At 49.9% G+C, this 16357-nt stretch overlaps 1 protein-coding gene across 1 annotated transcript in view; it reads left to right on the plus strand.

The window, feature by feature from the left end:
* The first annotated feature begins 4921 nt into the window (after positions 1 to 4921).
* Positions 4922 to 16357, plus strand: part of LOC119110085 (platelet glycoprotein V-like) — a 40744-nt gene continuing 29308 nt past the window's right edge. Inside the window, exon 1 of the mRNA XM_037233826.1 lies at positions 4922 to 4934. Within this exon, the coding sequence (XP_037089721.1) occupies positions 4922 to 4934 (13 nt within the window). The remainder of the gene's footprint in view (positions 4935 to 16357) is intronic.

Raw genomic sequence — 16357 nt, forward strand, 5'->3', positions numbered from 1 at the left:
CGAACCGGCGCCGCCCGGCGCGTCTGCCCCTGATGGAAGAGCGCCAGCCGCCCCGCCGCCGTCGCGACGTCGCTCGTCGCAATGTCATGACCGTAGTCGCAGGGCGGTGCGACCGGCAGCGCCGGCCCATACAACGCCGCGCTGCCACAGATGGATGGAGTGTGCATGACACCCGTCCATTGCACGACCTGCGCGTTAAATGTCGCGCCTGGCGTCCGCTGCCGGCACCCTTGACTGTGTGTTTGTTTGGATGGTGTCAGTGACGTGTGGCAAGACCACCGGACCGCTGTTGGTGTTGGTTGAGCCTGAGCGTTATGCAAGGCTCACACATGTGCAACGAGCTTCTCATACACTGCAGACACTGATGTGATGAATAACGTACTATTGCAGCTTGTTTCTTTGACTTGTGTTGAGCCGCGAGCTAGTTGCAAGTGAGCATGCTTGCAAAACTTGCGCGAAATGTAATGGCTACTTGTTTGCACAAGCAGTACGGACCGACTTAAGCCACCCAGGCCAAAAGTTGTCGGTGAATTTATGCCACTGCAGACTTTGCAAATAGAAAGACATAAGCCAGCTGCTTAAAGTGACGTTTTGAGTAAGCTGCATCATCTTCCAACTGTGTATAAAGGTATGCAGTTTTGACCAGTACCCCGAAGCAGCGCACGTGTCGTGAAGCTCTGATGTAGTTAAGTTACGGGCTACTGGCAATCGGAGCATAAACAGAAACAGGCATCGGCTGACCTCAAATAGCACCAGGAAGTCCAAATCAGTACTCAAAACAGAAGACCTTAAATCTTGCCATCGCTGAAATTTAAACAGCCAGTGGTGTTAAGGCCCAAGCACGCAATATGAATCCAGACAGGGCAGATTACGCAAACCTTTCATCTGCCGATTGCGAGTGCTGTCTTATTTAGACAAAGGTACATGTTTACGCATAAAAGTTACCTTTCCAAACGTCATTACACCTTTGTCACATGCATTTAAGACACAACCTGTGTTTTTGAGACATGAGTGGCATGGCAGGATAACATTTTTAGCCTCGTAAAATATTTGGAAAGTCATGCAGAAATGTTCAAGCAAGCATCACTACCGGTACATTAACTAGACCTAGAACCCGTCAGGCATACGTTACAAATTCCTTACTCCCGGAAGTAATTGCTATTGTTCTTGCGAATTTTATAAGATGCCGCGGTGAGGCGACACGCGCCGCCTCGGCGGCGGCGGTGCTAGCCGCTGAGCTGCGCTGCAGTCCTTGGTGCTGGTGTGGTGTGTGCCACTGCAGTCTCTGCTCTGGCGGGTCGTGGGTTGACCGGTTGCATTGCTGGCCGCACGGATCGGACAGGGCGAACCAAGCCGGTTGTCTAGACCAGGCGTGTCCAGCGGATGTCTAGACTGAGCCTGTCTCGCGGACGTCTAGATAAGGCTTATCCGGTGGATGCCTAGACCGGACACGTCCAGCGGATGTCTAGACTGAGCCTGTCTGGTGGATGTCTAGACGAGGCTTATCCGGTGGATGTTGACATGATGTGATGATGACATAGCTTATCCGGTGGATATCTAGAACAGGCTTATCCGGCGGGCTCCAGACGAGTCCGACAGATATCTAGGCGTGGCCAGAGGATGTAGAGGCCAGGCGTCTCCGTTGGATGCCTAGACTAGCCGTATCCGGCGGATGTCTGGCCGCGGGCCGCGACGCCGGATGTCCGGCAGTTAATGCTATCTCAGTCTGCGCGGAGGTCCGGGTGCCGGCGCTGCACTGCGGTCCCCACCTGCAGCTCCGCCTTGCCGAGTGAGTGATTAAAGCCGGCCGGCCGGGCGGCGCTGGAGGCGGTGGGGAGGGACCGTGCAAGGAAATAGTAAGCCGGTAAAGATGTGGAGGCTAACAAAGGCTCCGCCAGGTAAAACGGCCGGGTTAGACAGGGACAAGGCAAGGACGTTTGACGCCATTGACAAGGACGCAGCCAAAATAAATTGTGTTTAAAAATCGCAGGTTCCCAGCTTTATTTTATGGGGTTAGGTCCATGAATGTCGCGGTTATGTGAAATGGGTGGTCTCGTTTGCATGATGTGTTCTACGTACAGGCTGAGATGTTATCATTATGAGGCCAAATTGAAGGACTGGTTAACGACTGTGTCAGTCAGAGAGTTTTCGCTTTTTGCCAGCAGCTGTATCTCAAAGCTCTCCGCACCCTGCCGATCGTCAACATTCGCCAGGGTACTATGCAAAGCGACTACGCAGGAGTGGAATCTCCATTATACCATTATAATTGTTTAGCTCATAGCGTTACGGCAGAAAGCAAAATGCAAAAGCGGTAACATGTCCGCTGTCCTAGATTTGATGGCATTTGAAGACTGCGTCTTGACACGTTATTTTCTTATTGTTGAATGATAGCAATGCCGAAAGTGTGCTTTTAGTCTGCTGAGCGTCATGCGCCTTGGTTATCATCATTGCATTCTATCCATCGTCGTTGTCATTGGGGAGCCTTAACTCTCTGTGCATTGGCTGTCTCTCTTCCATATACCGAATACATTAATAAGGATAGGTGAATGCTGTTAGGCAACTGGAAGTTTCTGCGGCATGTGCAATCGCTTTTCATTGAGCGCATGTGTTCGGTCGGGCTGAAGATAACAATTTGAAAACCTTCATTACAGCGCCGCGCTTTGAATTGACGAAGGCTGTTGTGATGGCCTGCGACGGTGACCAGTGTCAACGGAGTGTGCACTTTCTTCTCCATGTCAAACGAGGGTGTCATAATGTACACGAGCCAGCGCCTCTCCACAGTTGTCCTGGATCCAGCAGGGTCTGGCTGTTACCGATGACACAAGACATTCTCCTGCAGGGATATTTCCCTTCTCCGGCGGTCCGCTGTTTTCTTTTCCGGGAAAAGACAAGAGCTGACCTGGATATCGAGCTTGAAAGCCTTGGCAGACAGCTCCCGGCCCGTTGTGACACACCTGTCTGGCTCTGTCAAGGGCGTCATAAAAATTCTGGAAGAGGCAGGGAAGGTGTGGATTACTGTACACCTGGCCAAGCCTGGGAGCCCGTGTACCCTTGCTGCTCGGATGCCTTAGAAATATGCCAGAGAGCTGGTATTTGATGTTGAAATCCTATAACAATGACGTTTGCGGACGAGCTAGCCTCAGCAACTAGATCTAAAAAAAGCTACCTTCAAGGCAGTGGTTACATCCTCATATTAGCTTAAAACAGAAGTTACAAAGCTTAAAATTTGGGATACGCAAACGATTCCTTTCAATATCGTAAGCTCATATTTGCGTGTCTGTCATACCTGTGTATTGCCAAACTTTTGTGTCTGGCAACCCGGATGACCAGAGTCACCGCCGTGTAATGGACATGCTGGCAGTCGGCGTCGCTTTCTATTGTCTGTTGAGTTAGGCAGGGTAACGTTTCCGAGGAACCCGTGAAAGGTTAAAATTCTGTTCGCTACACGTCGCCGGCTCCATGGTCCACCCCAATAGGCGGGCTATGCGGGTAGGGGAAGGGCGGGTTGGGTAGTGCAGCTTTTGAGAATGCCCAGTCGTTCTCGATGCGAATACCGACCTGCCGTGAACGCCGTGTCGCAATATCGGTCTGTCGCTCACTGGCAGACGGTCTTTTATAGCGTTAATGTGCAAGGCAAAACTGCAAAAATATCGCGACGTAACGATAAAACAAAATGCAGAGTAGAAAAATGCCGTTTCGATCTGGAAAAATGTAACATCAGCCGGCACATTCCCTTGAATTGTTATTGCACCGACCCAATTGACCAACTGAATAACCAATTATTGGGGCTAATATATTACAAATTATAAATCAGGTGCAATATGATTTAAAGATGCTGAATGGAATGTCTCACCTTTTGAAATCCGATGGTGTCTTTCAGGTGAGCATATTAAGGAATCAAATCAGTGCCAGCTGCCATATAACTCAGCGAGTGGCTAACCAGAACTGGAGAGCATGACGCGGGGTAGCCCGTTATAAGGCGTATGCCACCACCATCGCTTCTTAAACGGCATGGTCGTATACACTTCTAACCGAACGTGGTAACCTATCTGCCTGCCAGGCCGAGATAGTTGACATTTCTCTTAAGAAGCCACGGCTAAGAGCAGTTAGTGCCTGCCATTGACATTTAGGATGAATTGTCTACCCGAGGCTTGGAGCGTATTGTCTATGTCGTTCACCCGAAAATAAATAGGGTTGAAGTAATATTTTCAGTAAGGCTGCGTTTGATCTCTGGTTTTAAGGCATGCTACCTTCCTTTTAATAATCCTTGAAACATCAGAAGGCAAGGGATGAAAGAGAAAACCGAGCTATCAATGCACTATACTATGCGCATTATTAACGTTTCCAGTGGAGTAAACAGCCACGCCAGAGATGAACATGGACGCTGCTGGCAACGGTGAACATGTTCATAAAATATTTCGGTGTTTACTTGGATGGCTTCTTCGAGCGCACCTCTTCACAGCATTTTTCAGCCGTGACCCAGTTTTATAGGGGTGCAACCTTAGGTTTACAAAAACTTGAAATTTCAGGAAGCTGAAAAGCATAAAGTGTCATACAAAACCTTGATTTATGTCCGTGATGGTTCGCACAAAAGAAGGTTTTCCCGGTGGGATGGTATTCCCGCAGGTGCCAGGGATCGTAAAGCGACTACGGGGCCAGTGTTCGTTTGAGGGACCGCTATGCTCCATTCATGGAAGGAAAAAATGATAACGTGTGACTTGATATTATCAGATATTTTGATGAACAATCGTTCTTCCTGACTGCAGAACAGCGATTCATGAGGCATGAATGGCCACTAGTGAAAGAGTCCGGTAAAAGGGCACCCTGGAAAGAGTACAGTAAAATGCTCGTATATGCCGCTGCTGAGGCTGGTGTGAAAGTAGCTAATGAGTGAGCCTACGTTGCACAACAGTCATCAGCGATGGCGATGACAGGTAAGGTGTCAGTCTGCAAGGTATAGAGCTGCATGAACACTAGCATCACGATTTTCGCAGGCAGGCATTGCAGTGACAACTGTTCGATCCGATGTATACATGGACTTATGTGCCTTGGTGGTATGTTATTGGTTCCTTGTTGGTATGTTAGCTGTTAGTCAACGCTCGCTCGGGTGGGGGTCAAACTCACCGCCCCGAATGTTTTTCCAGAACGGTTTTCGGACAGTGAGTAGCGGATCGTTCGGTATCAAAAATTTAGATGTACGTTGTGGGGCCTCTCACCTACAGCAGATCAAAATCAGGGCATGGATTCAGCGAAGACAATTTCTAGGGAATCTTTCAATCTGGTGCAACAGCGGAGTGTTAGACGAAGCCATACATCTCCGAGATTCTTTCTTGGGCAACACAACATTTAATTAACCTAATTCTAGTGAACCAGGGTCAGTTATGAAGGTCACATCAAGGAAAAAACAAACCTGCTCTATTACTCCGGGGCTTATCGTATGGGCTAATTTCTGGTGCTTATTTCGAATCGATTGTTGACAGGAGCTGCATTACGCATCTCCCATGGGCTTCTCAAAGCTTGCAATAGGTTGCTGACCTAAAATGCGCCAGGTCAACATTTCGTTGTTAGGAACATACTGCCTAGCGTATCTCTGTCGCTTATTCAACAGTAAAACTCAAAGCAGTCTTTTATTATTTTGGTCACCATGACGTTCAGAGGTCAAACAAGGTCACTGCTCTTTAATGTACCTGTGAATTTCTTCTTAGAGCAGGTATCTAGGTTTTGGGGGGCTTTTGAAGACTACTCTAGAGGTTGGCCTTGTTTGACCCTATCTGAACAAAAGATCATAATCTAGGAACCTCAAACTTTGATTTAAGTCAGTTTACGTGCAGACAAACACACCCTGTGTATTTGGCGTCTTTAGCTTTCTTGAATCCTGAGATCTCAATGGGGTCAAATTGACCCCCACCCCACCCAAGCGACGGGTATTTAACCGGCCTCCCGGGCGCGTGTTAACAAAAAACATCGCTTGGACTCATACACACATTGACGGCATCGAGCAAACATAGAATCCTAATGCGTCTTGGTGGTATTTTACTGGTGCCTTCTTGGTATGTTAGCTGTTAGTGAACAATAAACATCGCTTTCTCTATCGATTTGGACATACTGGTGCAACATCGCATCTCCCGAAACTGACGGAAACTTGATGGTTCTTTTAAAACTGTTCTCACGATGAGATGTAAAGAACTTAGGTTCAAAATATTGAAATAGAGGCCAGCTGGTTCGTTGTCATTAACCAGCTTAATCATTGTACACTAACAGCAGACTAGGGATAGCCTAAAACATGCAATGATTGCCATGCAAAATCTCACGAGAAAGATTAACATTCAGACATATTTTTACGATTTTGCTGGGCTGAATTGCGCTATTGCTCAAACCATATTGTTTCAAGTTTGGCTTGGTGCTGACAAAACCCTCGGAGAGCCAGGGCATGTAAGGCCGCCAGAGCCAGTTAAGCACAATTATCCGTGCTTGTAACTCCAAGAGTTCCGACCGACGATTTACAATGTTCCTAATGGCATAAATTTGTTATTTCTTGGAAGACCAAGTAATAACAAACCACGAAGTGACCATTTTGTTTTAGTTGCAGAGATCCTGTGAGGGTTCTTAAGGGATGACGTTAGTAGATAAATGCAAGATTATGATGAGTAACTATCATGACATATCGCATGATCATTATTAAGAGATAGCCGTATGCTTCAAATATATGTCATAGCAATTGCATTGCTCCATAGCAAATTGATGATGTGCACGAGCCTATCTTGTATAGCGTTACTTAGTTCAAGTTACTTATTGGCCACCTTATCTACTATCTGTGGACACATGAGAATCAGTGCGACAGCATGTAATGCTATAATAATAAAGTTCAGATTTCTCGCCGGAAACGTTGTTACCTGGTATTTATAGTATTGATAATATTAAGTAGGGTACAAGAAACACCGGTGGTGCTGCGTATGGAGGCCGGCACAGGTGAAGTATGGTACCTTGATATGGAACAACAGACCTTGGTATTGGTTTGGTATGTGTATTAGCCTTTGCGTAGGTAAACTGGTGTAGAAACGAGCACGTGGATGCATCGAGCCACAACGGCACTTTTAATATTTGAGGCGCGGAATGGTGCCGTTTAAATTCGCATTTATAAATGTTGTCAGTTAACTGAAAGATATATGTACAATATTGCCTGGCACGTTCAAGCTATTTATGTTGCGTGAAAGTGGTTCGTTGTTTACATCGATGATGTTACGATGCTATGTTTATGGGCTCTGTTTTCTGCTGCGCGGCTTGCTCGCTATGCGTCCCCAAACCACTTACTACCTATAGCCATGCAATGCTCCGATAGCATGTGGCTGTTTGCGTTGAAAGCTATATGGCTATCACTTACAAATCAACTGGACTTCTGACCTAAATCTGGGTCGCGCCCACTCGCATCCATGAATAATGTAGCACACCATTGATAGAGCTGCTATGCATGCATCTTCTTTGCCGGTGACGTGCGGTAGTGACACAGAATCCAGTTGACTCACAATCGTGAGGAACGCTTTTTGGTATGAATGGACGGTGGCCGCGTTATCAACAGACGCCCGTCACAAGGCATGACTGGCCCGTGTTCTTCTCTGTCTTGTTTGCAAACTGTTTGAGTCGGCCACTCCCCTGCACTCCTGCACACCTGACGAACCTTCCATGGCTTCGGCGCGGCCGATCCCTGGCTGCGTTTGCTCGCTGATGCCCATGAATTATCCCACCACGCGATCTGCTCCGCGGGATGGTCGCCAGATCGCGTCAACTCTCTTTTTGTTCATCGGGCTGATGCCCCCTCCCCCGCTCCCCGCCCCCGTCGTCCGTCCAGCTGTCGTGGATCTCCACAGCGAGCCGCCGCTGCGCCTGTTTACATCTGGCCCGTTGCCGACGTCTCGCAGTGCCGTAGGTCGTGCTGGCTCTGTTGGTGTGGCGTCCGGCAGCGGTGGCCGAGAGACTGCCCGCCACGACCAGCTGTCCACACGGGGTCAGTGTCGCCTCAGCCTCGTCACCGTCAGCGGGTCACCTAGGTCAGGCCGTGCCCAGTGAGCCTACCGGTCAGGCGCGCCGGATGCTGCGCTGGGAACGCTGCTGGCAACAGCAGTCGTTCAGTGTGTATACCTTAAAACCGTCTTCATCTGCCGCTCGCACCAGTTATCACATTAGACCTGCCATAGCGACATTACGCCAGACCTGCCATAGCGACATCACACCAGACCTGCCGGAGCGACATCGCATCAGACCTGCCAGAGCGACATGACATCAGACCTGCCAGAGAGCCTCACACCAGACCTGCCGGGGTGCGATCACACCAGACCTGCCGGGGGGAGATCACACCAGACCTGCCGGGGGGGAGATCACACCAGACCTGCCGGGGGGAGATCACACCAGACCTGCCGGGGGAGATCACACCAGACCTGCCGGGGGAGATCACACCAGACCTGCCGGGGGTGAGACCACACCAGACCTGCCGGGGGGGGGAGATCACACCAGACCTGCCGGGGGAGATCACACCAGACCTGCCGGGGAGATCACACCAGACCTGCCGGGGGAGATCACACCAGACCTGCCGGGGAGATCACACCAGACCTGCCGGGGGAGATCACACCAGACCTGCCGGGGGAGATCACACCAGACCTGCCGGGGGAGATCACACCAGACCTGCCGGGGGAGATCACACCAGACCTGCCATAGCGACATCACACCAGACCTGCCGGAGCGACATCGCATCAGACCTGCCAGAGCGACATGACATCAGACCTGCCAGAGAGCCTCACACCAGACCTGCCGGGGGAGATCACACCAGACCTGCCGGGGGGAGATCACACCAGACCTGCCGGGGGAGATCACACCAGACCTGCCGGGGGAGATCACACCAGACCTGCCGGGGGAGATCACACAGACCTGCCGGGGGAGATCACACCAGACCTGCCGGGGTGAGACCACACCAGACCTGCCGGGGGAGATCACACCAGACCTGCCGGGGGAGATCACACCAGACCTGCCGGGGGAGATCACACCAGACCTGCCGGGGGAGATCACACCAGACCTGCCGGGGGAGATCACACCAGACCTGCCGGGGGAGATCACACCAGACCTGCCGGGGAGATCACACCAGACCTGCCGGGGGAGATCACACCAGACCTGCCGGGGGAGATCACACCAGACCTGCCGGGGAGATCACACCAGACCTGCCGGGGTGAGACCACACCAGACCTGCCGGGGTGAGATCACACCAGACCTGCCGGGGGAGATCATACCAGACCTGCCGGGGGAGATCACACCAGACCTGCCGGGGTGAGATTGCAGCAGACCTGTCAGGCCAGCATTACGCCGAGCCTGCCTGGGTGGGGTCATGCCGCACCTGCCAGAGTCGTCGGCTGTGTGGGCTCGGACGGTGCAGAGGTGCGCCGCACCAGCGGCGGCGGCGGCGGCGGTCGGTGCGGAATCCGGTCTGGGCGGACACATGACCCCGGCGGGCGACACCGGCCGGGCCCTGACCGGATTAGTGCACTGCATACAACGACCCCGGCCGCCCAGATGCCGCCAGATAGTCGGCCGACGGCTGCTACATCCGCATCGTCCTCCCGGGCCCGCCCCACCGCAACGCGCCCGCAGCCCTGAGCAGACCCGCTCTGGTCCGCGCTCAGACTGGGCAGACCCTGCCTGATCCAGCGTCAGTGTGGGCAGACGCTGCTTAATCCGGCGTCAGTATGGACAGACCCGGCCTGATCCAGCGTCAGTGTGGGCAGACGCAGCCTAAACCGGCGTCAGCACGGACAGACCCGGCCTGATCCAGCGTCAGTGTGAGCAGACCCAGCCTAATCCGGCGTCAGCATGGACAGACCCTGCCTGATCCAGCGTCAGTGTGGGCAGACGCTGCTTAATCCGGCGTTAGCACGGACATACCCGGCCTGATCCAGCGTCAGCGTGGGCAGACCCAGCCTAATCCGACGTCAGCACGGACAGGCCCTGTTTGATCCAGCGTCAGTGTGGGCAGACCCAGCCTAATCCGGCGTCAGCACGGACAGACCCGGCCTGATCCAGCGTCAGTGTGGGCAGATCCAGCCTGATCCAACGTTAATCGGGGTAGACCCGGCCTGATCCAACGTTAGCGTGGGCAGACTCAACCTGATCCCCGTCAGCCTGGGAAATCCCGAACTGATCTGTCGTCAGCATGGACAGACCCAGCTTGATCCGGCGTTAGCCAGGGCAGACCCGGGCTGATCCGGCATCAGCCGGGGCAGACCTGGCCCGAGACCGGTTTGTGATCTCACCATAAACCCTTGTCGGCTCAATCGTGTACATGACCTTTCCAACACTAGAAAACGAGCCCTTCCTTTTCTCAAGGCCCATCTTAGACTCAATTTATTGTCCATGTTACTAAGGACTGCGAGTCCTTGTTGGGCTGCTAGTCCTTGGGCTGCTAGTCCTTGTTCATGTGTCTGCCTGTGAAAAAGCTTTCTGTGAGCTAAACAGCTTTCGTGCTGAGATAAGAAACAGGCACAAACAAGGAACCCTTTCAAGCTACACCACTTGATCAAGTGGAAGGATGTGTATTGCATCACAGCAGAACCTATGAAAAAATCAGATGAAAGTTAGTTACAACAGACCGGCAGCCATCCCCTGCCCAGTCTTACGCCTGTGCGTGCCCAGACGGCCGTTCGCTGACACTGACTGAGCAGGTCCTCTCGGCGGCCTGACTGCTGACTGCAGTGTGCTGGTCCGAGCGATGACGGGCGGGACCGCCGGGCCGCAGTCTGCGGACGGGCCGGCCGTGTGGACATGGGCTTCACCGTGGCGCTATTGCCGGCCTCCATGACTGCACAGAGCTGCTCCGGAACGCCGGGCGCTTATCGGACTTGAAAAGGTCCCGCGATAAGACCATGTACAGGAGCTTAAATGGATGTGACGTCTGATAGCAGGAGTTTTCACTTTCACTGCAGCTCGGAACAAGTCCTTAGATGAGTTGTGTAATTGTCGCACATGGAGGGCGGCTTTGCAGCTAATTTTGGTAGCTTACGTTTTTCAGTAGCCCTTGAAACATAAGAAGTATCTTTGTGGGCAGTGCATGAATGCCCGTTGATGAGCTTGCCTTGCATATGTCGTATTTCTATGTAATGAATTATGTTCCAATTTACTGTTGATAGGAACCAGGCGCTAATGTGCTAGACGACCGCTTCAAATCTGGCGTGCAGGAACCAGTCTCTATCAAAGACTTTTAAATATGCTTGTCGGCCGAAGCTAAACATGGAATAAACAGAACATGGACCCTAAACTTACACTGGAACAATAAAAAACCTAACGGAGCAATGGCTTCGCATGTCTTCTGTCCGTAAACCTCGGATCGCGGACATTCATTTAATTACGCGGGTGTTTGCCCTCCCTGTCAAGGTGAGAGGCATCCAACGCCGTAAAGCCTCAGCAGCTGAATGTGTTGTAAAGCCCCAATGACGACCCCAATAGCGATGGGCCGGCGGTCGCCCCCTTCCTGCCAACGACCAAAAATCCTTTTCCTCTTTGGTAGGGAGAATGAGGTTAGGGTCGTTTAGATGTTTTCCACCGCACTTCACGCTTCAGAGTGCAGGCCGGCCAAAGGTGTTTGCAGCATGTAATGTTTTGGGTCATAGTCTAAAAGCATTGGCAATCTCCTAAACATTTGGTCTAAAGAAGCTGTTATTACTTATGGCATTGTTACTCATGCTACCAGCACTATTATTCAGTTCACACGTATGCACGTGGCAAAACGCAGGCCTCACCTTAGTTATGCTGTAACCCGTCACTAATCGGGAGAATTCCTGTCGCATCTTTGCTAGAAGGAACATCGGTGACTCTGTGTTAGCATGGAGGTTATTTCTGTTCAGCTTTTGCATAATCCTGTATGCGCTATGCCGCCTTTGGCATATTGTATCCATGTTCTACGAGGTGCCGCGCCACATTCTGAGTCATGTGCCCCGTATGGCGCACATCTTCGGTTGTTTGATGCGTTTTCTAACCTTTTAAGGATTCTATGGTACACGGGCAAGCTCCAAGGCCGAGCATAGCTCATCCTCTTGGTGTCTAGCCCCTATTTTTGAAATACAGCGGAGTTTCGCAGACGTTTTTCAGTCTGCGCTTGTGCGGTCAGCCTGTTTTCGCCAGTTTAGATATAGACTCGCCGTTCATCCTCAAGACCTTCATGCAGCACTGAATGTGCCGTTCGCTGGGTGCTGGGTGAGCCGAAAATAACTAGCTCCCTCCCACGCTGACATCATGGCTCCTGGCAACATAGCGTGATCACATGACAGCTATTGACAATGCAGTCAACAGCTCTCCTCGTGCTTTTGCACGTGTTTATACGTGCCACTGTTGACAGTACGTGGCCCGTTCTTACGAGCTTCTGATGCCGGATGTGTCAATGTACGTACAAACTGATCCGGCGTGCATATCTTGATTAAAACCCCGATTGCAGCTAATACGTGACAGTTGCTTCGCCGGTAGCGAATGTCACGTAAGCCAACTTAAAAACAAAACATCGAACAATGTGGAGCAGCGGCGTCAGGCAATTTTTCCGCAATACTTTTCAGCATGCTTACCACACTTGCAGCCTCCAATGGCCATGCGATTGCAGTGGGGTGCGGTGGTGCGGTGTTTGAGGTGCGCATCTGGGAAATCAGAGGTAAAGTGTTCGATTACTCGCAGTGACCGCGTTCCTGTCGGTGTGAAAGGCAGACGACGCTGCCGTAGAACGTGAGTAATGGCATCATCCGAAAATAACGTACAAAAACATTTGTTGTGAGTACAACTTTGGTGCAATAACTCGATCATTCTTAGAACATATCCTCGCAACTCACTTGGAGCATGACTGACAAAGGGGATCAACTATTCGACAGCGTATTACTGCGTCAATTTTCTGTCAAAACGACCTATGTGTGATAGGGCTAATGCGAGCGGTCTCACATATGTATTAGGGTGTTACCACCAACTTGTTTTAGGTAACTGGACGATACCTAGCTGTCAACATCTTATAATTGTGTGCAGTTACACCTGATGCAAACCTAACAACATCCCACCATGTGCACAGCATAGTAAACCGCCTGCGTCAATCATGTACTCACGCACACACACTTAGTGCGTTCGTGGAGGAGTCACGGTATTTTTTGCATTTTGTTTTCTAAGATTTAGCCCAAGCCTTTTCATTGAATGGGTGTGTGGGAGCGCTGACCAAAGATAAGCAGTGCTTGCCAGGTAAGCCCTGACCTCACCATCCCATCGTGTCATTTTGGGCCAGTGACACAATTTTCTTGACAGACATGTAACTAGATATAACTAAGTGTTAAGCATGGTCGTCGACGTCCGCAAGAACATTTGTCTAGCATGGATATTGATATGCCGGTCCCTGACACATGTCAGGGACCCGATAGCATCCAGGGTCTCGACCCGTCGGATGCCCGACACTCTGACCCTGACGTTGTTTTGAATTATACCTGCAGCACAGACCAGTTTACTAGGTGGATTTCCCGCTGTTTAACATCGGCACACTCAGTTGAACGCTTGTGCTTATGTGTCACTTGTGGTATGTGCGTATATTCAACATCTGGAGCTTCCCGAACCAGAGAATGTTCCGCCGTCCAAGCAGCATATGCACACCGCGAATGTTATAGTGGTGGGATGTGGGCATTTAAAAAGCATACGCCCGTAACACAAAGCGGCCGGCGCTCAATCCAGCATCACACCGGAATCTTCCAGGACGTTTTTTCTTAAATCTCGGCTTTTTGCCTCATTATCTTTATCTTCATTTCTTCTTGAAACATTCCTTTAAAGAGAATATTCCACATTTGAGGATATTGAAACAAGCAACATTAAGGGTGAAATAAGCTCACATATGTCATTTATAACTACCGATATCATTTTAAGTGGATATCACTGTTCTAGACAGTACAATTTCTCTATTTAGTAATCTGTTCCTCAACACGTCATTGTTTGATTGCGTCATGAAACGTTTGTGTGACGTCGAGGCACTACCAAACTAGCCGTGCAAAATTAGCACGGCTGGCGCTAGCACTCACTTGTAGTAGTTCAAACACGCCAAGAGATGGCAGTATGCTGCTGGGAGTGTTTCCTGAGCTAAATGCTGTTATGTGCCCGTACTTTGGCCCTTTCTTGTGTTGATTTTGCATATCTATCAGTGAGGTTAAGGAATTGACTTGTATTCACATACTCGGATATCACGCTTTTCTTAAGTTACTCGATTACAAGTCTTATTTCCGTAGCAACTAGTACCTTGTCCAACTTCTTATGTTACGTAGCGCAAATGTGATTCATGATTGTAACTTGCTCTGCGACAAGAACAGAGAACCTTCCATTCAAACAAAAAGTACCCAAGACCCAATGTCGAGCGCCCCGAAGAATCCAGTGCGCCCGAACAGGGTAGCAGGTGGGTCCTCGACAATAGCGTAAGGCCAGCCAAGCAAGTACTTGTAGCTAAAACTCAATGTGGAGGGGTCTCGAACGATCGAGTGTGCCTGGGCGTGTTAACAGATCGGGCCCCTGACGAAAGCGAAGTGGCAGAAACGTGGAAGTGTCCCAGACCAATGTAGAGGGCCAATGGGCATATCGCAAGTGTGTTGGTATGTTCCCGAGACCAATGTGGAGGGCACCTGAACAAATGAGAGTTCCCCGGCATGTTATTATATGGGCCTCGGCTAAAATGTATAGAGGCTTTCGGTCGAGAGCGAGGGACCCCTTCGGCCCCTTCTCTGTGGCCCCTTCGGAACGTATTATGGCTTTGGGGTCCAGGGGGAAGGGAGGGGCCTTGCTCGCGGCTCCTGGATCCGCACTGGCAGCAGGTCAAAGCCAGGCAGTGGCTAATAGCGAAGGCGGTCACTAGGGAATCTTTCAAGCTGAGGTAACAATGTAGCGTTAGACGAAGTCATGCAACTGTGAAATGGCCTCTTGGGCAATAAGGCGCTGAGATTGGTAATCGAATTTAAGTTAACACCAAACTAGTTTTTACTACAAAAATTTGCTTTAAATAGTAATTTCTACATACATTTCTAGTTTCTTGATCACAAGGACGTCAAAGGGTATTCCTAATTTAACTACATGAAGGTCAGGGGAGGTCACCAACAAGACCTCAATTAGTATTTTGTATTTAGGAACATGTCGCTCTGGGTGGTCCTTGACGCTGATGGTAAATTCAGATAATTCATCGATTTAATGTCCGAAGGTTGTTGTGAATTGGGAAGTTCAAAGGTCAAGTAAGGTCACTAACATGATATAAATATAAGTGATATTTGGCTTAAAACAGCGTGTAGGTAAGCACACGGTTGGGTCGGGGTCAACTTGATACCCCGAAGATTTTTCGGAATGATTTCCGAACGGCGCAGCGAAGCTGCACCAAATTTTGTACAATAGTCGAAATTAAATACCAGATCTCTTGGTTCCCAAAATTTTGATCTACTATGTTATGTCATGGACCTACGGTAGGTCAAAGTCAGACCATGGATTCAGCTAAGACAATTTCTAGGGATTCGTTCAATCTGATGCAGCAACGGAGTTTTAGGCAAAGTCATGCCTCTCCGAGAAAATTTCTTAGGTAACACGATAATGGAGGTAACAAATTCTATTGACCTATGGTAACGTATGAAGATCAGTCCAAGGTCAAAACCCACCTGCTGTCTTAACTCTAGGGCTTGCTGCACGGGAAAGTTTTGGATGCTCATTTTGAATTTATTTATAATTGGAACCGCATTACGCATCTTTTATGGACTTCTTTCAATCCCAAATAAGTCGCTGATCCAAAATGACCCAGGTTAGCACTTTGTTTTTGAAACATACTGCCTGGCACAGCCTTTGACACTTATTCAAATGCAAACACCAAAACAGTCTTGTAAGGTTTTGGTTGGTTATGGTCAAGGTCAAACAAGGTCAATGACCTTAAAAGAGTACCAGTGAACTTTTGCTTAGAACGAGTGTCTGGGCTGACGTTGGTTGCATGAAAAACTCTGGGGGCACGTTGGATACCAACTTGGAGTTCAACCTGTTTTTACCTTTTCTGACCCGATGGTAATATCTCAGACACTTCAAATTTTTGCGCGAGTGAGTTCACGTATAGGCCAATGCACCCTATCATTTTTGTGTTCCTAGCTCTCTTAGTTTTGAGATTTCAGGGGGTCAAATCGAACCCCATCTGAGCAGGGGCGTTCAACCGGCTGTCCGGGCGCCTGATAAAGGTGGTGTTGTGAGGACAATTTTCCAGAATTTGATCTTGTTTAACCTGTTTTTACCTAAAGGCCACAATCTAGGGACCGGAAAAATTGACACAAGCGAGTTGACGTCAAGCACTGCCTACCCTGGGGAT

This window comes from Pollicipes pollicipes, unplaced genomic scaffold (assembly GCF_011947565.3).
Source record: "Pollicipes pollicipes isolate AB1234 unplaced genomic scaffold, Ppol_2.1 Scaffold_7231;HRSCAF=8579_pilon_pilon_pilon, whole genome shotgun sequence".
Taxonomy (NCBI): Eukaryota; Metazoa; Arthropoda; class Thecostraca; order Pollicipedomorpha; family Pollicipedidae; genus Pollicipes; species Pollicipes pollicipes.